Genomic DNA, 25239 nt, shown 5'->3' with positions numbered 1-25239 from the left:
ACCTAACTCTGCCACATCCACCAAAAGAAGTGATGGGATGACCCATACGTTCTTCTCCAGGCACCTCGACAGTGCAGCTGGAGGTGATAATAAGTTACAATTTTTACCATTGCTTCCCTTCTAGTAATAGACTACCCATCATGGACCTACCCAAACTCCCAGTATGTGATGGCCGTACCATTGACTGGAGCATAGTTGGACAACAATTTGCAAGGGCTGCACACTGACTGTTAAGCTTCATGAGAGTAATTTGATTTTATAAGTGTAATTCTCCCCCCCCCCATTAAATTCTCACTGATTTTAAGGTTTGTGTTGTTTTTTTTTTTTTTTTGCTAACCAGGATATATTGTAACTGAGCACATTCTGGGATTGTACATCTTGGGCGTTCTGAATTTTTTTCCCAGAAAACAACAAATGACTGGTCCTGTTTAGGCTTTTTGCTCCCTCTCCACTGTTTGCACCTAGGCCAACAGATGGTGAAAGCCAACAAGAAGGCTCATGGAGCTGAGATAACAAAGTTTTTTTGTACTTCCTCAAATCAGCTGCTGCACAGCTCTGTGGCAGGGAAGTGCACACATTGTGTGGATCAGCTGCCCGACTGGGATCAACACAACCCCCCTGGTTCATCATGGCCTGGGAACTTCAGTGACTGAGGGTTGTGCCAGTGTGAAGAACACAGCTTTGCTCAATCTGAGTTCTTCTGAGTAAGTAGCACTGATATACAATAGAAGTTGGAAAAGCTCCGCTATGGTACAGATCTTTCCACCACCAACTAGATGGCAACTGAAGAGGAAAAAAAAAATCACTTTTAAATAGCAAACAAGCATAAACCAGTCCTACTGGGGAAGGGTCCCAGGGCCAGGTAGGCAGCAGAATGCTAGTCTATTTGTGTTGAATTATTGCTTCCCTGTGCTAAACAGAAAATAAAAGGTGGGGCTTTTTTTCTGTGTCCCATACTCAGTCAGACTCTAAGCTACTTTTGTAGCAAAGAATTCACTTGGGACAAATAAGGACAAGAAGCTCCATGTCAGCAGAGTCAGCCACCAAGACACGGCCTCGACCCCCACCCCAGCCATCACACACAGGATCTCTTACAGCACACACCATGCTAAAACAAACACTTTAGTGTAAGAGGTTTGCAAGTACCATCAGTGCAGTAAATCTGAAAAATAAATTTTATTTTTAACCAGTGGTATTGTGACATCTTATCTGGCATAACCAATTACAGCAAAATTCATGGATAGAAACAAAATAGCAGATCTTTTCTTTCAAGTGCAGCATCCTGCTCAGTCTGCAGGCAGCTGACCAGCATTGCACTGACAGCAGGAGTGCATTCCACATGGGCTCCCTTAGGGACAGACTCCAAATGAAACACTGCCGTTCACACACACGCACAGACACACATACATACACACACACACACACACACACACACACGCACAACATCTAGATTTTTAAAAATTTTTAGCAATATTTCCGCATGAACTCACACTATAGCATCTACACATAAAACAGCTGATAAAAATAATCTTGCTGTAGGTTTACATAGTATATCGACATTTTCATCTGAATACCCAGACTGCTGGTCCAGCAGAGAAGGGAGGTTTTCTGTCTTGATTTTTTTAGGCTGTGGAGAGTTTTATCCTAGATATAACTACTCTCTTCATCTCAGCCCAGACCTTTATTAAATATTTAGCCTGAAGAGATCACTGGGAAGTAGCCTAGAAAGAATCGATGGCTTTGTCATTCATGTCCCATCCCTTTGTGCTGCCTCTTCAAACAGGGTAAAAACACTACAAATGGTTCCTCTCTGCCCCACAGGTAACAAGAATACAAAATACTTCGAAAGCCTTTCTCCTCACATACATAGTGATGTGATGAGTTGCCCACACAAGATGCCTGCAACAAATTAATGTCTAAAAATGTCTCCTCCAGAAGCCCTAAGATTGGGCTCCTGAACTCCCCAGCTACAGTTCTAGCACATGAGCGTGCTGAGAAACCTCCCTCCTGCCAGTCCCTAACTGGGTATTTTACTCCTGCAGAGTCCTGTAAAATACAAAATATTTGAACCCTGTTTGTATTCAAACATACTCTCTTCTCACGTTTCCTTGGGCAGAGATCAAACTGCTAAAAAACAGCCAAGAAGCTCTTATCTGAGAGGGTAAAAAAACCCTTCTGGTTAATGTTAGTTTTATATATATAAATATTTATATTTATAGATATAGACAGTGAAAGGGTGATTGTGTGTTTATGCATGCTTATTTCTTTGCTTTGGATTCCAATACTTCTAAAAAAATTCTTTTCAGGAAATAAGTTCTGGCACAAGATACCATGTTTCTCTAAAGAACATTTTTTACACTTGATCTCACAAAAAACTCTCCAGCCCAAGCTCTCCTTCTCTGCAAACAGAAGGTCAGAACAAGGAAAAAGGGGCACATTTCCATATGCCATATATAATCTCCTTTCCTTGTTGAATGGCAGGTATTTCCCAATGAGCTGCAGCAAAGGAGGAAGGGTGCTGTGATTTCACAGCACCAGCTGAGGTACTCAGTAAACATTTCACTGATGATTTAACTGCCCCAGTGCCATCCCCAAAAAATAAGGACAAAAATCAAGCAGCTCTACATGCACATTCAGCTACAACATGCAAAACACATCACCTTCTAAGAAACAGAATACACAAATGTGTGGCTAGCAAGAATCTTCTCCAACCTCTGTCTCTTAGGAGCTAATGCTAGGAAGCCTCAGAACAAGAGGAGGAGAAAAGGGAAAAACACAGGAATACCCAATCCAGGGGTTGAGGCTGTTGCCTCAGAAAGTTATTTCCTGATTACATTGAGTTCATGCCTGGCTATGTGGGAGCCTTCACCCTCAAAAACAGTGGGTCAGAGATTTCCTTTCCCCTCTCTTCCCATTCATTTAAGGCACAAACATATTTACAGTTTCAAAACAACATCTTTTCATGTTCCAAGGATCAGGCGTTGGAAGGCCTCTACATTCTGCTGTACCAGGAAGATCTGGATATAAATCAGACACCTGGTACTGAACAAGGATGTTCCTTAACCCCACCTTCACTCCTGAAGAAAACAGAGGACTCTCTAAGCCTATAAACCAACTTTCATTATTTTGAGGTTACTTAGTTGTAGGAGAATTGATAAATGGCAATGATTGTAACCAAACCTTTAAATGTCAGCTTCCCCATCTTGCCCCAGCAGTGCAAAATGGTGGTGCACTGTTACTCTGGAAGAACTAAGTGCAGTCAGAACAGGTCTCCAGAGGCTTGCCCCAGGCTGTACACAGAATACAAGAGAGCATGCAGCATGTTTACATGGACTCAGCTTTCCTCCCTCCCCCCTCCCTCCCCAATTCAACACACACAAAACCCTTCCACCAAGGAGAATATTGTTGTGATGAGGCACTTGAACGATAATTGGAGAGTCCCTACAAAAAGGCCTTCCCTTCACAGTGAAGTGGGACAGACAGAAGAGAGCAGTTTCTCAGGACTCCATCTCCTCTTGGTCAAGCGGTGGTGGCACAAAGCTGATTACTTCATCGTAAGTCAGGCCTAGTGGGAAAAGTGTGACAGAAACTTAGCAGCAGTACTATGACAGCATACTAAAGACATCTCTTCATGCAAGAAAACCTACAACAACCTTAAAGGATCTAAAAACATATTTTAATTAAGACAAAAAAGAGAAGAATGGTTACACTACTCTCAGAGACTAACATACACAAGGAAAGAGCATTGAGATGTGAATAAGTTACAAAACATAAAGACATGAGCAACTATGTTGCTTACATGTTTGAATGCTCCTAGTAATAACCAGTTACCAGGGACTATCCTAAATATGTGCATAGCATACGGCAGATTCAGCCAGTGTAAGGACCTCAGGATCAACAGGATGCCCATATTTTTATCACTTTCTTTTGTGCCTCTAATTACCAGGGTTTAGTTGAACCGCAGCTCATGGAATGGACCCAGCTCACAGGATGGAGAAGACTGAGGGGAGACACACTGGGGTCTGCAGCTTCCTCCCGAGGGGCAGCAGAGTGGCAGGTGCTGAGCTCTGCTCTCTGGGACCAGTGACAGGACCCAAGGGATGGCTGGAGCTGTGTCAGCAGAGGGTTAGGTTGGGTATTAGGAAGAGATTCTTCACCCAGAGTGGTTGGGCACTTGGAAGAGACTCCCCATGCAGGAAGGCAGAGGTCATGGTCCCAAGGCTGTCAGAGTTCAAGGAGCATTTGGACAACACTCTCAGGGACATGGTGGGATTGTTTGGGTTGCACACGACCCCTGTGCAGAGCCAGGAGTTGGACTCCATGATCCTTGTGGGTCCCTTCCAACTCAGGATATTCTATGATTCTATGACAACAAGAGAAGCTAGCTGGCTCTCTCTCCGCTCCCCCAAACTTACTTTTCCATTCTTCAATCTCAAGTTCTCTGCTTTCAAAAGACTGGTCATAGGGGTCAGCCACTGGTTCATCATCTGGATCATGATACTGAGCAAAGTAGGCGTGGGCCAGTGCTTCTGCTGCAGTAATGCGTTTGTCCGTATCCAGTACCAGCATTTTCTCTAGCAAGTCCACAGCTGCAAGAGCACCAAAACAGAAAGGATTACACAGTGAGATGTGTGACAGTGTACTCTGAAATGTAAGCTTGTAAAAGCCCAACAGAGATGAGGAATCTGTAGTTTCTCAGGACCCACCCATCACTCACGATTTCTTCCTTTTACACCCTTGGCCCACACATACTTTGTAAACTTGAAAACAGTACATAGCCCTGTTCTGTACTAGTCAGAACACATCTTTGGGAACGTCTTTGTGTCCCAGGACATGCTAGCTTCAATTTCAGGAAGAATACAGCATTTAATAAAACAAGTCTTACCCAGGGGATTGGCACCAATAAACACATTTTCAAAGTTCATTTTCGGCATGTAAGACAAAGACTGAATGTAGTTTCTTGCCTGTGGAAACAAATACTCTGTTGAAGTACAATACAATCCAGCCACCAAGACAAAGTACTTTTCAACTATCCTAAAGCACTGGTTATTATAGTCTGTTTCCTTGCTTTGCCTTCTCTTTACTTACTCTGACAAGTACTAAGTGCATCAGCATTATCCTGTCCCAACTAGCAGGCACTCAAGACAGTAGAGGAAGAACTGACATTACTTGTGGTTCATGCAAGACTGAAAAGCAAAGAGGCACAGCAAGAGCTGACTCCCTGGAGTCCTAGTAAGGCTGTGTGCAGCGTGCTGTTCATTGGGAAGCTGCACAGCATGGCACACAATACAAAACCAAGTCACATCCACACTCTCTAGAGTCTCAGAAGTCTGTGGTTGGGTACGCACTGTCCAAATCTCGAGACTTTATTTAGTACAAAAATCTTGCTGAAGAGCAGGTAGTTAATTGCCCACCCCATGCCACATGCAAGCATAGAATTTATAGAAGAGGTGAACACTAAGTGAAGACCTGCCCTGTAAACCCCCCTCGTCTGCTCAGATCTCACCTCATGGCTGGGCATCCTGTTAATGAGATATGCAGGGGGTGTTCCCGTCAGACGCATGATCTGCTGAAGCTGGTTAATATCTTAAGTGCCTAGTCAAGGGCTTTGTTAAAAACAGTGCAAAAACCATTTTAAACACAAAACAGTTGCATACAAAGCATCTCTTCTGCAAACCACAAGGCAAAAGCCATATAGGCAGGGCCCACTAATTTTTTCAACTACTTGTGAGAAGTTAAGCAATTACCCTAGTGAACACTTGAAACAATGGAGAATCACTGATCAGTTGGTAACTGCCAGTACAGGAAGTATTTCTGTTCAATAAAAGCACTATTACACTCCAACATGGTTGCGTTCACATTTCCCAAAAGTTTTAAGCCATCAGAGTAGATGTTTCCTTCAGCTGAAGCTACACCTCAAAATTCTTCCTAGGCCGCTGAAGCTATATACAGCTTCAGGAAAATCAACAAAAATTAAAACAGAAACAAAACCTGTATCCTCTGCACTGCTTACCAGCTTTTTTTTACCTCCTCCCTGCATGGAAGTACTTTAGTTTTTTTGTGGTGCAAAGTGAAACTGGCTCACAACTGACACCTTCTGAACAGCTTTGAATGCATTTTGATATGTGGGCGAGGTGAAAGAAAGCAGTAAGTGCAAAATTAGCGAAACACTAGCTTTGCATAAGACTGATGTCAGTGAACAGGGAAAGTGAGAGCAAGTAAAGTAATGCAGCAGAAAAACAATTTGTTATAGTGACACACTAAAGGCCCTCAAACACGTAATAGTTTTGCATTCCCCATACAATGGAAAAAAATTGTAGAACAGTATTTTACTGGTTTTTTTTAACAGACTCTTGTTTCAGACCTCGGTAAGAGCAATTTTTAACTATTATTGCACAATAAATATAATAAAAGACCCACTTCAGCTTACATATGCAAACTAATCTTTTGCTTAATTTAGTCAACCTTTCAGTTTATGTCTCTTGCTAGTCCCCTGTACTTCAAACACCAGACTGGCCTTAAGGTCAGTTCATAGAGCAACCAAAGCAACCTGCATTATTTAGTTCTAACCTCTCCAAAGGCAGAACATCCCAGAGCTTTGGGATGTTGGTGGAATAAATTGGTGGAATATTCAGCAAGTTGACCAATTTATTCAAATTTGCACTGTACATCTATCTTCATCACATGTAATCCAAGGCTAATCTCACATTTTGTATTTACAGTCACCAAGAACAGGAACATAAGCTGCAGCACTAAATCTTATCCCCACTCTCCACTGCTCTGATCCTCTGCTGTGCATCACAAACAGCAGTGACTTGCTGAAGCACTGCCAGTGATCCCTGTGCCAGCTCACTGCTCACTGTGCATTAACCTGCTACTCCCAACTGCTACAGCGCCCCTTGCTCTAAGGTTTATGCACTCCACCTTCACAAGCAGGTAAAGTTAAAAGCCATTTTTAACCCTGTCTTTGCAGAAGTTCACAATTCAAGATTAGTACAATACAGCAAATGGCAATATGGCTGGTTTTTTTGCTATTATCTTGATAAAAAGGGCCCCATATAGCAACATCCTACAAGCACAAGTAGTTATATGCTCAGCAGACTATGCTGTGTGCCCTGGAAACAGCTGCTAGATACAGGCATCTAAAAGGCATTTTATGCTACAAAAACAAAGATAGTGGCAGCAGTGTTTCAGGACTTAATTTCAGCACAGAAGGGACTGTGTGTGTTTACAGGATAACACACTTGCTCCTATTTAGAAAGATCCCTGGGTACGTAATCTGGAGAAGTAATAATAGAGATAAGCCTCAAGCTCTTAGCTGTGAAAAATATTTCCCCAGTAATATCTGATCATACAATCCACGAACTGAAAGAAAAGTCACAAAGCCGTAAAATGCGAATATGAAAGGACAAAATTATACCATGGGCAGAGGTAAGAGGAATAAAGAACAGATACACATAGCATAAGAACTCAAAGCCATCCAAGAGCAAAGAATTGCAAAAGAATTAAAATAACAGAAAATAAATCCCAACGCATACTACAGAGAGATTACAGGAGAACAACACACAAACTTGGGACTTCTGAAAGGGCAGATATCACAATCAAAGTGTAAACTCACAGACTCTGAGGAGATTTTCTTCAAAAGCTCAGGCCCTGGGGTTCCAACGAGTCTCAAAATGAGCTTCAACTGATCAATATCTAATGATGGACCATAAAGGAAAATGCTGGGAGAAATCAAAATGAAAAGCGCAACATATCACCCTATTAATGTTGAAAATTAATTCCTGCCAAGGCCTTGACTGAAAATCTGTTTTAAGCAAACCATATTAATTCCTCTTGTTTACAACTGAATACCCCTTTATAACTCATCTCTCTATCAGACAGATTGAACATCTTGTCTACACATACAAAACATGCATTGAATCGGTCACTGCATCCTTAACTATTTTAGAGCAGAACTCTAAGCTTTTGCCCCACTGGCATAGGATCAGTTCATATGCTCCCTTCACCCCTTCAGGCCCCACACCAAAGTGGCCGCAGTTAGCAGGATTAGGTTGTGTTAGTGACAGCTGAAGTAAAGCAGAAGGCTGAAAAGGGTGGGCACTAATATTAAAAAGAAAGCCAAGGCCTTTTGTGAACACCTTCCAAGATAATTTAGCCACTTCTAAAACTTAGAAAGTAAGAAGATGATTGGCCCCTGCTCGTAACCTCCAGCATTGCTTCACCTGAGCATGGGGCACAACTTTCCCAGGCCCAGAGCAGCTCTGCCAGAGGGTACTGGCCCCTGCCAGCCCCTAGGTTCAGGAGGGCCAAAGCACCTGCACGTCCCCTTCTGCCCTCCAGACCTGCTGGAGCAGCAGAGAGAAACAGAATATGGGCTCAGGTTTAATGTATCTATGTGGACAGCTCTCAGGACGTAACACTGCAGATGCAAAGAACATTTACTCCAGAACAGAGCTTCCACCAGGTCACATAACAGTCTGAGCTGTCCTCTTTAACAAAGCCTAAGTGACAAAATGTACAATTGAGTGGAGGAGAAAAATAGGTCCATCAAAGACACTGTTTTATGTCTAAAACTCAAGATAGTAAGGTGACAAAATACCTTTTTAGGAACCATTAACACAAAATATCTCTTCTTCCCTGAATTATCCTCCATAGTGACTTCAGACTGTCTGTAATGTTTACATTTGCTTTAATTATACCAAACTAGTTACACATTTCCCTTGCAATAAAAGTAGTCTACTTACTAGACAATCTTTTTTTCTGGGATCAATGCCTTCCTGATGATTTAAGATACAGCTACCATTTCCTGCTAGAGTATATTTTAATTTCAGTACTACAAGGAACTTCAAAAACTGTCACCTGTTTAAAAAAAAACAAACTGAAAAACAACAACTCTGAGTTCCTGTAATACTGGCAAACTGTATATGAAGGAAATCACCAATATTTTGCTAAAACCTTCACATTTTGATGTAAACTCTGGTCTAAAGTTTTACATATTAAATTAATTAAAAGCCTTGGAAATAGCTTGTCAGAACAGTTGATTTAAATTCTCACTTGTCAAGTTTCTTGGCCAACTTGTAGCTACTTAAAGCACTCACAACCTAAGTGTAAACCCAGTGTATCTAGTTGGATTTAGCTTAGCTGAACTGCCAACTCTTAATTGTCAATGCTTAAAATGAAGTCAGAATACCCGCTCGCTGCTGTAGGAGAAATAGCAGAGGGCACTATACTAACCACAACTGACTCTTAAGTTGGCTTTTCTCCAGCGCTATTTAAAACAGCCCTTACATCTTTCATTCATTCTTGTGCAAGACGCAGTTGTGTAAATTTCAACTGCTAACATGCCTCAGAAGCACATGCCATACCTCAGTTTAAATATTTAAATTACTTTAAAGGCATTTAAAATCACGTGCACCAGGTATGCCCACAATATTGCTGCCCCATTTACTACTGGAAGTTACTTGTGTAATATGCTTCAGTGACTTCTGAGATAAACAAGAGAAAACACAGATGTGTAACTGGCACTGCCACAGGCCTGCCAAAATCCATCCCTGCTTCTAGTTTCAGGCCTGCCATCTATAGCCTGCTGAACTGCAGCATTCTTTAACTACAGGGCCTACCACATCCCAGGAAAATGAGCCATAAGCAATTAAAGACAGGAAAAAGATGTAGTAAATAGAAAGCAGAAGAAAAATACCACCACATGTGCATAGAGAAGAAAAGCACAGCATGCAAACCCCAAGTGCCATCTCCAAGATACTCCCAAGGACTGATGAGCCTCAGTGATTCTAAAATTCAGAAAACAACCTGCCATCACCATTAGCAGCAGACATCATAGGATTGTAAGAGCTTATCCAGAAAAAGCAAAGTTCAAAGTTGTTTTAGCTGCCACCACAAGCAAGAATAAGACATAATAGAAGAATAGGTAATTTCAGATTGGTTAGTCATCATGAGACTCATACTACTGAATAGAAACAGTAATAAAAACACTCTTCAGAGTTTAAGGGAATACAGTCAACGTAAAATATACAGAAAAACAAAATTGGTTAAACTAGTCCAAACAGTTCTAGATATTCTTATTTTCACTTTATATGATTTTATGCGAGTCACACTGTCAAACAGAGTCAACTTTCCTACTTACTTGTGTGAATCATTCACATTACAAGAGCTGCAAAAATTTAATATACACGTTTAGCAGAAACTGATCTTGGTATAAGACAGATACAATAATACGAAAAAAAAAAGCCTCTATCTATGACTCATGCTAAAAGCCTAAAGGACTCTGATTTTCATTACCTCATTTTTTTGTCTCCCACTAGTCTTTCTCACAATCTTGCTCCCCTTCTCCGCCTCCTGGCAGAGATCTTATCAATACTGGAAGTCCATCTTCCATCCAAATATTTCTACCCATAGATTACAGTACAAATAATTCAATTACCTTGCATTCAGTTTTAACTTAAGAGTACTGTAACAATACTGCAGAGCTAAGCCCATATTAACCATAGGGGTTTTTTTCTAAGAGTATCTCAATTTTTGCTTTACATCAATGACAGCCATGTTCAGAATCTCTACAGATTAGGTCCTTCAGAACATTAAGTTCAGCATTAGCTTATCAGTGGCATAATCATCATAGACAGCATTGAAGATCATAATCTCAGAATACAACTTTATTACTTACCCAATTAAATGGACTGCACAGCTTACCCATACTGAAGCTTCTTACAAGTAACAGATGCATCTCTGCGCCGTATAAAGAAATATGTGATGGACTGTAAATAACATCACACCATTTCTGCCAGATTCTTGGTGAAAGGGACCAATACTTCAAACAAAAGAACCATCTAAACTGAAGGACGATCATCCTGAGAAGCCATTATGTATTCTGTCACTGTCTCTTTAATTTTAGAAACGTGAAGCTCTAGAGTCGAAAAAATGAACATCTTGAGACCAAAAAGCAAGAATTTCAAATTTTCAGTTGTCAAACAGGAGCAATTTCCAGCTTCCTGAACACACAGAACGCAGAGTCATGTTGCCTCCAACTGCACAGAGAATTTTCTAGAACTGCAGTGGATTTGGACATACTGCAAGAGGCAAGCTTACTTGAGGCAAGCAATACTTACTAGAGGCAAGCTAAATATACCTTGAATTATATACGTTAATAGTATTTGCAAAGTCACTAAGTCAGCAGTTGTATAGAGACACTGCAGGAGGAACACAGGCCTCAGGAAATCTGCGGGTACAAAGAAGTTATTAAGAGCCCAGAACTATCCAACAGTGTCTAAACCTGGAAAATTTCTTAAAAACTTTCTTCTAAAATCACGCATATATTCAAAGAGCCCTCCAAGACAGGAATAAACTAGAGCTGACTGTTATCTAACTTCTGCTTGCTGTCTTTATATGTCAGCAAAACTGGGATGAAAGCTGACAGCTTGGGTCCTTTCGAGATCCTTGGATGAGTGTTACATGCACAAACAAGATTCTGAACCAACGCTGCTCCCCTTATAGTTCTAACTTCACAATCAAAAAGCACATACATTTACCTGAAGTGGGAAACCACACACACAAACTGTAAGAACTACAGTACTACAAAGTTTTGTCTAAAATGGGAAAGGATTGGGCCTTATTTTTCTTAAATCTCACCATACTTTCTTAAATCTTAGAACAGAAAAAGCATTTCATTAAAAAGCATTGCTGCCATTTGCAGAAGAAATTGTGCATTTAAAGTAAACAATCACAAGCATCTGCTGGGAGATATAACTTAGTGAAGTATAACAAAGCAAACGATTTAGATCCTAGAAGTAAACTCTATTTTGCATTGCAGATATTATTGGCTATAATTTACAGCTAAGAACACAGTTGGAGAAAAAAATTCTCAGGCTTGGAAGATCACTGTTGTTCAAGTCATAAAGAACTCATCATGAAGGATTTGTTACACACTGCAAATCCTATTAGCAAATATTTTAGCTGCAAGTGTCAAGATTTTTAAAATCTAAAGTGCCACTGTTACTAGAGTCAAATAATGGCAACAGCTGAAAGACTTTTGCTTTGTTTGAATCAACAATCCTTGATCTCTCAGTTTTTCTTGAAAGAAACAAATCTGTTCAAAGTAACCTACACATGCTCAATCAGTGGATAGAAAGAGAGTAACTTTTTTTCTAGCTTCGAAGCCACTTCTGTTTTAGTTCAGTTTCTGTCTGACAACAGAAATATACAGCAGAGATGACTACAGAGTGGAATACAATCAATTCAACAAATATGGAGACAAATTATGAGATGAAGACAACCAGAAAAATAGGGAAGAGGATAAAGTTACAGCACACTGAAAAGGGAGGTTACTGTGTCAAAGCTGGAATGAGAGCCTTTTCCTTGAGATGCTTTCTGAAGGCAACACAGTAAACAGAAGGCCAGCACTTCCAACACTAGTGTTCTTTTCATCAACTGCTAACATATTTGAATTAACAGGCATAAATACTAATAAATTAATAAAAGTTACTAAAATAAAAAAACTGTGGCTGAAATAATAAACTTTGGTCAAAGGTGGGCAATGTATTTTTCTCTGGCAAATGAAGTCCTCTAGGCAATGAAAATTCTTGCCAGTAGTAAATTACTCTGCTATGCTGTGTGCCTGAATGGAGAAAAGCTGTTAAGAGCAACAATTTGCATGAAGTCTCAGTTCCAACTTCCCAGGGAAAATGTGACCGAATCTCACAAACTGTTCTCATAAATTTGCCAAAGTGTCCTACCCAGTCCACTTTGATAAGGCAAAAAGAAATAATTTTGGAAAGACGTTATTTAAGCTTGACTTTTCATATCAATACAAGGATGCTGTGAAAGAAGGCTCACAGTCTGTTTACAGTCAGGCGTGGAAGCAGAACCTAAACATTTCAAAGCAATTTTAACAAGAACCTTGGCACCAAAGAATCTGCAAACCCACTGCTTTCACAGCATACCCACAGGACAAAGAGAAGCCAGAAGGGATGCTTCGCATTTGCTAGAAACCTGAAGCATGACAGGATTCTCAGCAGACAGCCATGCAGGTATTTTCTACAAACTCAACTAATAAATTTAAATAAACTTAAAGGAAAGTAACTCCCAGAAACAAACAGCATGTGAGTAATTCTAGGGATGCTAATAAATAGGAACAGATGTGCAGCAAAATCAAGAACTCACCTCATCTCGCTGGAATAGAAGCCATTAATTTGAAAACAAACAAAAAAAAGTACACAACCAAACACAACTTATTTTCTTGTCAAGTATGTGAAAATGAAGATCTCTAAGTTCCATTTCAAAAAATATATTACTTCTAAAGGATACGGTCTGTACCAGGGAACAATGTTCTTCCAGTCAACAGTTCAGCCATAATGCATCCCACTGACCAAATATCAACTGAACAAAATAAAAAAGAAAGCAAAACAACATAATGCATGAAAATACAATCTCAGTAGAATCACCCTGTTCGAGTACTGCAAACAACTCCACCCTTAAATAGTCTCATGGCATTGAAGCAATCTGAAATACACTGCAAGCTAACTAATACAGTTCCGTAACTGTGTCATCTAAAACTTGTACAAACAACAGAATACTAGATCAGGCAACTCGTCCTTCTAGAGAATAACATGAACTGAACACCAAAGATCTGGGGAGGAATCTATATAATCAGAGGACAAAACCTGTCCAAGACAGCTCTGAGGAATGAATTTGCACATCGCCTTACATAAATTCTACCCAAACAACCACCAACTATTATACCAGAGATATAAGACAAGCCTATATACATGCAAGCGGAAAGAAAAAAAAAAAAAAAAAAAGAAAAAATATTGATGTATGAAATTGGGGTAGCACATTATTTTGTATGGTGCATATGCTGTCCTGTACAAGAACCATTCTCAGCCTTTGTTTTTTCTTCTCTGTGCCTGATCTGCAAATAGGAAGTGCAGTGTGCTGGAGAGAAGATACTGGAAACTGTGAGGAAGATAAAACTCTGAACAAGTAGCTAACAAGAGAGGAAAGGATAGATTTATATACTTTTCAATCATTTCTTCACAGCATAACTGCAGACATTTTTCAGTGTATTCCCAGCAGCTTCCTAAAAGCACACCTTCTCCTCATCCAGATCCATTCCAGTCACTTACTTTAAAAACTACTGTGCTAGGGAAAACAATGGATAAGTGCTGACAATATTTTACTGATTGCAGTTTCAAAGGTTCAAATTTAAAGCAGTCTTGTCAATGCTATCACAATGATTCTTAACTTACATTGACAGACTGTGGTTCAAACACCAATTCTATGATTTGCTTCTTTTAAGCTCCCTTACTGAAGCATAATTACCATGACTGCCGACTTATTCCATCAAATGGAAGGGAGCAGGTACAAGGACAATCTCTTTGTTCCCCACTATTCAGAAACTGAAAAGCCTTGTGTTAGTTAGAGGCATTACCTGTCTGGTTGTAATGCATCCAGTTCAGCATGATTTCAGGGGCCCTGTACCACCGGGTAGCCACATAACCCGTCATCTCATCGTCTGTGTGTCGGGCCAAGCCAAAATCCAGGATCTACAGAAAAGACATACACCAACTACTGCAGTGGAACAATGCAAACCAGCTAGAGCAAACAATCAAGCAATCACCGGAATGGGGAGAAGAGAGGTAGTGGAACTGCAAAAACAGATTATGAAACCAAATTTCACAACCAGTTAAAATACACTAGCCTAGAGCAGTATAGGACTCAACAATAAGAATTACCTCTCAATATCTTGTCTCCAAAGCAACTAAAACCCAAACTAAATCTATTAACTCTTCGCTTTCATTATGATTCATTAGAAACACAGAAACAGATACAGAAAACACATCCTTACATCTCTTTACATCTGGGAAGCACATTAGTATCTTGGGCTACAAGAGTATTTTCAAAAGGAATTATTTTGACCCTTTAATTGCAAGGGACATCCACACAGCATTCACTCAAATCTCAGACAAACCAATCAGATCTTGTGATTACATTACCTTTAGCTCACAGTCTTCATTAACAGCTAGGTTACTAGGTTTTAAATCCTAAAAAATTAAACATCAACAGTGTTGTTTCACAAGTTTGAAGTAGATAAAAATATAAATGCAGATAGAAATATAGATTCTAACTGAGTGTAAATACCAACTCTGGGTAAAGTATTTTATCAGAGAGTCAGAGATCTCTTCTGACATCCTCAGAGGTGTCGCATATAAGCAAAAATGCATAAAGGATTATTGCAAAACCAGTGCAATATATGTATATTAATAGAAAAGCTGCTTCACAAAGATACAAGCTGAACACAGGCAGAAACAGAAGTTACAGATCTTGATAATCACTTCCCATGTTTAATCCTTTTACTATTTAACCAAACTAATTCTCAGAAAATTTCTTCTGTCTTCAATCAGTGCTACATGGTAAAATTCTGTGCTTCATTTTTTAAAGACAGTGTTTCCTGTACCAAAACAATCTTAGAACAAACACTCACCCTGTGTATTATGTCAGCTGAATGGATGTACTGTAAAAAAAAAAGATGATAAATTTTATATAACAGTCCAAGTAGCCTCCTTTTCATTTCTTCAGCAGAAAATATTGCCCTACACCAGCCCACACAATTCAAATGCTACAGCTTGTCTGCAGAAGGACCTGGCTGTGTGTCTGTAAGTTTTAAGTAGGTAGGTGTTCCAGTTTGTCTCTCATTAGGAACACCCAGGAGTGCTGTCACCTGAGTGGAACCACACAAGTAAACAAAACTGAAGAAAGGGTAAATTCATAGTCAGAGCAGATTAGAGGGCATCAGTTCATAGTTTTCCAGACTCTGCCCACAGGAATACACAAAAATGATAGGTAACCTTACTGATATAGAGCTCCAAAGAGCTATAAAATGAAAGAACGATAATATAAAGTTATCCTACGATACATTAGGAAAGTTACAGAAGCCCCACTGTGTACTCACAAGAATCTCTGAGGACATAACACTCCTCAAGAACTTGCACCTCCTGCTGATGAGCATTTGGGTAGGACAGATGCACGTACCTTCAGTCCCCGAAGAATCTGGTATATGAGAAACTGCACATGGTCATCGGTGAGCTTCTGGCATTTCACAATGTTGTTCAGGTCTGCTCCCATAAGGTGTGTCACCAAGTACCTATTATCAGAAGGAAACACGTGGGCTATGAAGCAATCTCTTCAACAGGATTAGGATAAAAATTCTCTATGCATCTCCAGTAGCAGGGCTGACTGTCCCAAAGCATGTTAATGAACGAAATATATCCACAACACTTTAAATAACGTAGCAGATTAGTACGCTGATTCCAACAGCACTGGTCAATAAAACACACCAAGTGAACAAGTTTGACAAGGGCAATTGCTTAGGATGTCCTAGTATCTTTGTGATGGAATTCAGAATTATTTGTGAATGATGGCAGATGAATTAAGGTGTTAAGTATTTCTGTAATAATCTGGGAGACATAAAAGAAGATACAAAAGGTATTTTGTTGCAGTCTTCAGAGAAGTTACCTACACATCATTGAATTCTTCTAGTGACTTGGCAGGGGTGAACACATCCAACAAGCCAATCACCTAGAAAGAAAATAGTAAAGTTGTGAAATATACAATTACTAAGATCCTTTGTGGCATAGAAGCTACTCCTTCCAGTAGACATTTTTATTTCCATCTGCTCAGTGTTATGCTTTATGTAAGCTAACGAGGCCTTCTGAAACTTGAAAATATAATGCAGACGCACTTGAGTGCTCTGCAGGTTCATTTACTTGCTCAAGATCATAATGAACTAGACTACATACAGGATATGGAAAACTACCTTATGCTCAAGCCCCTTAAACTGCCATACTTTCCAGATTTGCACGTGATGAGACTTTTTGCTCCATTGCATGTAATGCTTGCTCCGAACAGTCTGCAGTGTAACAATATGTTGGTGTGTTAATGTCACACACACAAGAAATGGGTCAGCCAACTGTGTTCTATACCGAATGCAACTTATATCAAAAAATAGTTCAACATAAACTTTGTCACATTGTTTTGTTTCCTTGTTGATAATTTAAGTGGATCGCTTGTATGAAAAGCTATCTAATTTCCACCCCTTCACCACCACCCCTTTTTTCCTCTCTATTTTACCTACAGGAATCTAGTGAACATCTACTTCCCACCCTTCTAATACAGGCAAGCCAAAACAAGTATTAAAAACCCTCCAGAAGCCACTAAAAACAAACTTTGGGATTTTTTTTTTAAATAAATGCTTAACATAACAAAAACTGCAGTTTACTACAGCAAACAAACACAAGAATGTAAGTGACATCACTTGTGTCCCAAACCTTTATGACAGCATGAACTTGCTAAACTGTAACTTCAAGATTATATTCTATAGAACATTTAAGATTTTTTAACACAAAATTGGCTATTGTGGGTTTTTTGGGTTTGGTTGCTTTTTTTTTTTTACTCTGCATGCTTTTTTACAACTATAATCCCTTGGACTACTGCAAGCTTTGTATTTAGCATTAGGAAAAAATCATATGCAGCAAGATCTTAAATACAATCATGATGGATGCTCACTGGATAGTCCAACTTCAGAGAAATATTTCATACCATCTCCTTCAACTTACGTTTTCGTGTTTCATGTGCTTAAGCAACCGCAGCTCTCGGTAGGTCCTTTTGGCATGGATGATGGACTGAAATGGGCGGGACAGCTTCTTCACAGCCACACGCAACCCAGTTTTTGTGTCAAAGGCAGAGCTACAACAAAGAGTAATCAAATTATCCAAATGAATTCTTTATAAATGCCTTCAAATCCACACTTAGAAACTCTAGGCAGCAGCTATCTAGATACTGAGTCACAGTCAACACTGTTTCTGCAACGAAAATAATTTCTAGGTATCCTGGTCCATAACCTGCATTCCCACCCAAAATCCCCACATATTTACACAACTGTTGGTTTCTACAGAAAATGTTTAAGAGACACGTCCATACAGTAAAGGGTCTTGTCCATACAGTAAAGGGAAATTTTGTAGAAAAAAAAAAGAAATGTTTCTGACTTTGCTGTCTAAAGTGCTCTTAAACATAAATATGTAATAAAGCTCTGGAAAGAGGGAGAGTGCTTGTAAATATTATCACAATTCCTAAACATACTTTCATACACCACAATTCATCACAAAATGCTAAGCTCAAAATACTACCATTCATGGATTTAAGTCCATACAAAAATCCAAGACTTATGCCTAGTAAAATCATATATGACTGTTGTTAACTATGACTGAAGCTGAAATCAAATTTCTTTGGTAAATCACATCCAATCCTAAAGTTCTGTTATACAAAAATGCACATGAATAAATGATAATTAGCTGTACATTACCAAAACTTGTCCCTTTAGCAGAAATTTTGTACAAATAGGTTTGGGGTTTTTTATGCTTTGTACTGTAAAATTATCTTTTTTTTAAGTCCTTATATAACTTATAAAGCTCTGGTCTGTCCAAAAGGAAGGAGAAGGAGAAAGGGAGGATGTGAAATCAAGGTAGCACTTGACTTAAGACAACAAACATGAGGAGAGTATGGAATGAAGAAAGTCATAGAAGTACAGTATTTATTTTCCTGCTGCATTATGATTCAGGTGAATTCCTGCTTCCATCTAAAAGTGAGTATGTACTAGTTCTTGATAAACATCAAGCAAAAAGGAACGCTACACATTTATAAATGTAAGGTGAAATGTAAAGCTTAACTAACAAAGTTCAAAACCAATCAAAAAAGTAACCCTAGAACAAACCCACAATCGCACGGGCAACCCACAATGCCCACCCTGCCAAAGCAGCTATTTGAAATAAATGTAGTTGTCATTTATTCTTAAAGCAATCAACTGGAATTAACCTGCAAAAAGACTTCTTAGCTCAAAGTTGCCCAGTTTCCAAGGAACTTCGTAAATGAGGTTCATGAGAAATAGAAAACACAGTATTGGTTCATTTCTACAAAGAGGGATCCTTTCCCCAGGTCCTGCCAGAGAATGGAAACACCCACTGTGCACAGTGGAAGAAGAGTATCTCCTTTTCTATAAAGGGCATACACACAGTGGAAAGAGCTCTCTGGAAAACATACAGGAGTACAGACAGCAGGTCACAGGAGCACCAACCCGCCACAGCTGAATTACTGAAGCTACATCATACTGGCTCAAAGAATGCCTGTGAGCAACTGCTTCCACACGTTATCCTTTACACCCCACTCAGCTTGAGTAGACAAAAGAAGACATTAAGCATTCATTTTTTAATCTTGATTTGAAATTAGCAAGTTCTCACACACCACTAGAAAAATAAATATTTAAGCTGCAACACTTTATGAAATACATACACCATTTTGCAATATACCAAGATCCCTAATTCGGCCTGAAATTACATTGACAATATTTTACTGATACATAAGGTGTTTTCTAGGACTTAGAGCAAAAATAAGATTAGTTATCATAATTCAACACATGCTGTTGTGAATTAGTCATGAATCTTTATCAGTTTTCAAACATTTCAGGTACAAAATGCAGCATATACCAGTAACTCTTTCATACTGATGGTTTCCAAGATATTGAGAAGATTTCAGAGCCATCAGACATAACATAACGTGTTTCAGGGTCCAAATGAAATTCAGTTTCATCTTTTTTTTAATGACAATTTTTGGGGCTGTATCAAGTTATTATGCTGCTATAGTAGCTGTACAATGCCCAAGAGGAATTGCCATCAGCAGCACTGCAACAATGACACTGTGCACAAGCTCAGGAAAGAAAGTTTCGTACTACTGCACATTCACAATCTAGACTTACTCTTAAAGTCAGAAGACTAAGTTTGGTCACATTTGAGGCCTAAAGACTATTTCCCTACAGATACAAGCATGCTGAGTAATTTTCTGCCAATACAGATAATCTGTCTAATGGTTCTCATGGAGCTACAGGACAGCTGTCAGTTGGAGAGCATTTTGAAGAACATGAATCTGGCTTCCATCACAGACTTAAAAGAGCTGCATAATACTGATCATATTTCAGCTAATGAAGCCCAATTGGGTAAAAAAATTGCATGATGTACAGTTTTAAATCTCTTTTAAAACAGGATCAGCACAAATTCAGAATTTATCATACATTTTTTAACCTCTTACATAGTACTGTGCTATGGCAAATGAATTGCATCCACCTCACCCAAAGCAAGCTAGAATTACAATTCTGAGCTAATCTGAATTAAATCCAGAACATAAAAGGTAGAATAAAACAAATATTTTAGAGAACCTATAAACTGATCCAACTTAGATCTTAGAAGCAACATTTGAAGTAGTCTGAGGAACTAAAGTATGCACAAAATTACTTATGAACACAATTTATTTAAATACGAGATAATCAGAAAGATTATTTTGCAAAGGCTATTTTGCTAAATAGTATGCTGCACATTGCTAGTGCAAATACCTAAGCTAACTGAGTATCTTCAGTGGTACCTTTGAAGTTAATTTATATACCCCCAGTCACAGACAGAAAAACACAGTTCTTAGTACCTGACAGTTTATTATTAACACCAGTCACTTCTGAGTTCAACCTGTACCTGCATTTCAGTCAGTTACTCTCCCAACACACTAAGTTGTAAATCTCATTCGCCTCTGCTACACTAGCTTCTGCTTCTAAAAAAGTTGCAATAAAAATCTCCCTTTGGACAGATGTCTTCACACTAATTTCACTTCTTAATATAAAAAGTTCCCATAAAGCTCAAACTACTTGCCAGCATTTTCAGAGCTCTGCCCATGGCTTTTCTGTGCCTGCCCTTCTCCTACTCGATTCTCCCTTCCTCACACATCTTCTGCTAATCCTGTCTGTACGGCTGCTTCCTCCCACTCAGTTTTGTAGTTCTTTTCATATCACTCCTCACATATCTACCACACCTTACAGGAGAAGCAGGCACCTGTCCCTTCAAGCACATACATGCTTTAGAGGCACCTGCATGCTTCTACAGAGGTGATATTTAGGGTTGTTATTTAATTCCCTCTGGAGCCTGATGTTTTAAAATTTCTTAAATTTTAAATTTTAAAATTTCCATATGTTTGTCTGGTAATTATCTCAGTATCCAAGACATTCAGACTCACTGTTAGTACAACTGTGGGTTGAAATGGGAAGAAATCAAAGGTTTTGCAAGGATTGTATCACCTGACAGTCTACCAAAAAACCAAACCCAACAAAACCAAATTTAAAAAAATCTTATGCAAGATTTTGAGGAAGAATAAGTTTTGGCTGTTCAACTACTTTCCAAATTAATTAAGGTCATACAGACAGCTTGCAAAGAATTAAACCAGATCCATTATTTTACACAGGTATCAATATAACACACAAACAGCAGCTGCTAAAAATACAACTACAAAGTAAACTAAGAGTATACTGAGTGTGCCTTCACAGCATTTTAGAAATTGATGGTAAAAATTATCAAAACACTGTTTTGCTTAGCTTAGAACTGGCTGAACTAATGCCACATGCCCAGACTTCTCACCAGCACACACAAGAAGCAAAGCAATCCTCCAACTAACCTGTGAGTCACCCATCAATCCCATCTCTGTTCAGCAACTTCCCACTGCAAGATGTTGTATTGTCTAGGCCCCTCTCCTCCTTAAATAACATTACAAGACCGATATATCAGGAACCCTTTTTTTTCCAGTGTAGGCCTGGTTACAAAACCTTTTTCACACAAAAGACTATGTTGTATGAATATACAAAACTGCTGCAAGAATAAATGAAATACCATTTCACACAACAGATGTCACAGCAATTGTTATATGACTTAGTAAGAATCAATGGGAGGATACATCCAGATTTTTCTCCAAATTTCAGAACTGAATTCCTACATGCATCTCCACATATTTCCATTTCTTAAAACAGATCTTGAAAAATACCTGAGCTGGCCATTTGAACATCATTCTTCCAATACTGCACACCATCCTTTGAAAAAACCTGCAATATTTGCTCTAACTTTAGGCGTGTGTCTCAGGCTGCCTGCAGAAAATGCCTCTCTCTCCATCCACTGACTACACAACAGTCAAGTTCGTGTATCAGGGTGTTCCGACTCACAACAGACATTCAAAGCACCCGACAGCTCCACAGTCTAAGTGATTCATCTATTGGTTTAATTCTTTCTTTTTTATTAATTTTCCCCTCCACTATATAGAAATCCCTCATTTTCAAATGCCTCATCTTGGCAACTAAATAAACAACAGAGCATTGTACTACAGTTGAATATGATCATGCAGCAAATATATACTGAAGTATATTTAAGCATTTGGTTTAAGGGTGGTTAAACCCCCACTATTTACTATCCCAACAAAGATACACCAAACTCAAAGTCTCAAATGAAACCAGGTAACTTTTTACTGGGGAGGAAAAAAAAAAAATCTCTAAAGGGATAGAGAGCAGAACAAGTCATTGCAGGAATATCCTAAATAATATGAATCACCACTTGTAGCTTAATAAACTTACATGTGAAGACTTTTGTTTGTTGATTTTTTTAACTTTGACATACTTTCCGTATCACTAGCCTTTTTGAACTATATATTTTCTGAAACCTATTTTTAGAAGAACATACAGGAAGCTATTAACATGGACTGTAGAAAGGCTCATGTGCCACATGTTTGAAATTGCTTCCAATACAACACTGTTTCATCTGGTCTGAACACAGTTGCACAATCTTTGAAAGTTTTGACACAGCAAAACAGGAAATTCACAATGCAAACTCTTTAGTTACTGGTTATGAAAACAAGCTTTGGAACTATTACACACAGTGGAGATTGTGGGGAGGGGGAAAAGAGGAGTGGGCTAGACAATACAGAATCAGCCTTAAAATACAATGTACAAGGCACTGAGTAAATTAATCTACCATTACATTTCAGGAGTTACATAACTCTGTGATACTTACAGGGGTATTTATCAGCTCCATCAACAAGGCCCTACTTTCACCAAACAAAACCTGTCTACTCCCTTCCAATCAAAACCATTCTATGATTCTATTAAAAAAAAAAATCAACAAGTATACTGGTTAATCTTGCCACAAAATTAAACAGCCGTTTTTTCTTTTATGAAATGGAGGCATTTGCATACTTGAGGCTCAGCATTTTAAGAAATGCACGTCATTTCAGCTCAACTTAGCAACAATTTTATAACTGAAGAAGTTAAGAACAGCTGAGAGCAGTTCATTAAAACCATAGCACATGCAAAATTCTTTACTAGCATGCATCCCTCCTTATAATAAAATTGATACTCATGATATAAATTTGCACACTGTGTTAATAAAAAATATGCATGCCAGCTCAAACACAACAGCAGAGCAGCTGTGTAATCATTACGCACCCATATTTGCAAATTCTGATCACACTCTGACAGAACCAAAGAACACAGAATGAAAAACAGAATGATTGTGTGGAAGATGTTTCTTAGGAAAGGGAGACAGTAATCTGTGAACACTATACAGCTCTACTAAATGACTGCTAAAATCTAGCCGTCAAACTGATCCAAATACTACTTTGTCTTTAAGATTAAGCAATGCATGCAACTCCATTTATGTTTAATGATCCAACATACTTCAGCAGAGCAACTACAAATTAAGGATGTACTATATTTCACACATGTAGCCTGTTTTGCTCCTATTAGGTAAGAATTAAAAACTAAACTCTTCAAGCTCGCTGTATTTCTGCAGGATTCATACCAGGACTTTACTCTCCCAGGGAGAACACACTGCAGTAACTCTGTCCTTCTACAGCAATAAAAGGAGTTTTCCTGTGTTTGTCTACTAATGCCAAGAAAACATCGGTACTTGTACACCCACTGCAAGTCAGGGATACAATAACAGTCCTCGTAGCCTCCCCTCTACTTCTCCCTGCCTATTAACAAATTCCATTTTAAAATACAATTGCCTCAAATATAATCTATTCTTCACGTCCAGAAAGAAACTGCGACAAGAGCTGCCAGGCCCTCAGCTCTGCAAAACCAGCCATGGGGGACTTATCAGGCTCCATGCCTCCCCAGCCCCCACCTACTAACTCAAGAAGGCACAGTGAAATATGTCTATATGAGATCATTCGGGGCGGGGGGACTGGGACGACACATTATTATCTTCCCCTACAAAAATGTTTCAGTACCACCTGCCGTGTGGTGCAATCCCCAACGCATTCCAAAGACAAGACTGCGGCTTCCCGGCAGTATCCCTCTTAAACCGTGAGGAAAACTGTTCGACAGTAAAAAGCTGAGGGAGAGGAACCCCCAAAGGATAAGCAAGCTCCGCTCGCCGCGGTGCCCGCCCCGCACGGATCCCGCCGTGGGTCTCTGCAGGGCAGGGGGGGGCAGCGACCTAACGTGACCTCCTCCGCACAGCCCGGTCCCCTCCCAGCACTCACCAGACGGAGCCGTAGGCCCCGGAGCCGACCGGGGAGAGGTTCTGGTAGCGCTCGGGCACCTCCCACACCGTCTTGTTCAGCTCCTGCCGGTAGAACTTGGGCCGCTCCTGAGACATCTCGGCTGCGGAGCCAGCCCCGCCCGGCCCGGCTCGGCGGGAGGGGGAGGCTTTGCCCGCAGCTGCAGCAGCAGCAGCACCGACGCCGCCACTACCTCCTCCTGCAGCAGGGACAACTTCTTCCTTCCCTCCTTCCTTTTTTTCCTCCGCTCCCTCCCCTCCCCGCCTCGCTGCTCCCCAGGCGGGGACGGCCCCGCAGCAGGGACGCCCACGCAGCCGCCGCCGGCCCCACACGCCCCGCCCGCCTGCGCTCCGCGCCGCCACTGCCCCCCCTCCAAAAGACGCGGGGGGCGATGCCGAACGTGGCCCTGTCACCGCCTTCCCGCCCTGCTCTCTCTCCTCCGGGTTAAGCCGCGAGGGGCTGGATGGCCCCGTGAGGCGCAGCAGGGGTCCCGCAGCCGGCAGCGAGCGAGGCGGAGGCGCCGACGTGCGGGGCGGGGACACACTCCCGCCGCAGGTAGGACCGCGCAGGCGACACCGCAGCTGCCGCCGCCTCTGCCCCGCCCCAAGCGGCCCCGGCCCCGAGTACCCGTACAGCCCGGGCACCGGCTCCGCACACCCCGCACCGCCCGGGCACCGATCCCGGGCACAGGCCCCGCACACCCCGCACGGCCCAATGCTCGTCACGGCCGCGCTCGCGAGAGCTCCGGTGCCAAGGACAGAGATGCCCCAATATGGAGCGCGCGCGGCGGTCTCTCGCGAGAGCGGCCCCGGGGGCGGA

General features: G+C 40.4%; 1 protein-coding gene across 2 annotated transcripts; it reads right to left on the bottom strand.

Annotated features, from left to right (window-relative positions):
• Nucleotides 1-1157: 1157 nt before the first annotated feature.
• MAPK14 (mitogen-activated protein kinase 14) lies at nt 1158-24940 on the bottom strand. Of its 2 annotated transcripts, none has more exons than XM_027659950.1 (12): nt 24403-24935; nt 17625-17754; nt 16529-16587; nt 16042-16153; nt 15494-15523; nt 15006-15053; nt 14441-14555; nt 13318-13389; nt 7619-7698; nt 4886-4964; nt 4416-4589; nt 1158-3565 (listed from the first exon to the last, which is right to left on the bottom strand). In XM_027659950.1, the coding sequence occupies exons 1-12, from the start codon at nt 24516-24518 to the stop codon at nt 3498-3500; spliced, it is 1083 nt and encodes a 360-aa protein (XP_027515751.1). In that variant the 5' UTR covers nt 24519-24935; the 3' UTR covers nt 1158-3497. The 2 variants fall into 2 exon arrangements, with proteins under 2 accessions (XP_027515751.1, XP_027515748.1); XM_027659947.1 differs by lacking the exon at nt 7619-7698 and adding an exon at nt 5507-5586 and having other exon boundaries at nt 3028-3565; nt 24403-24940.
• Nucleotides 24941-25239: the final 299 nt, after the last annotated feature.

This window comes from Corapipo altera, unplaced genomic scaffold, assembly GCF_003945725.1.
Source record: "Corapipo altera isolate COAL_440 unplaced genomic scaffold, ASM394572v1 77b, whole genome shotgun sequence".
In the NCBI taxonomy this organism is placed as follows: Eukaryota; Metazoa; Chordata; class Aves; order Passeriformes; family Pipridae; genus Corapipo; species Corapipo altera.
The sequence above is the reverse complement of the archived record's forward strand: the minus strand, read 5'-3'. Positions and strand labels throughout refer to the sequence as shown.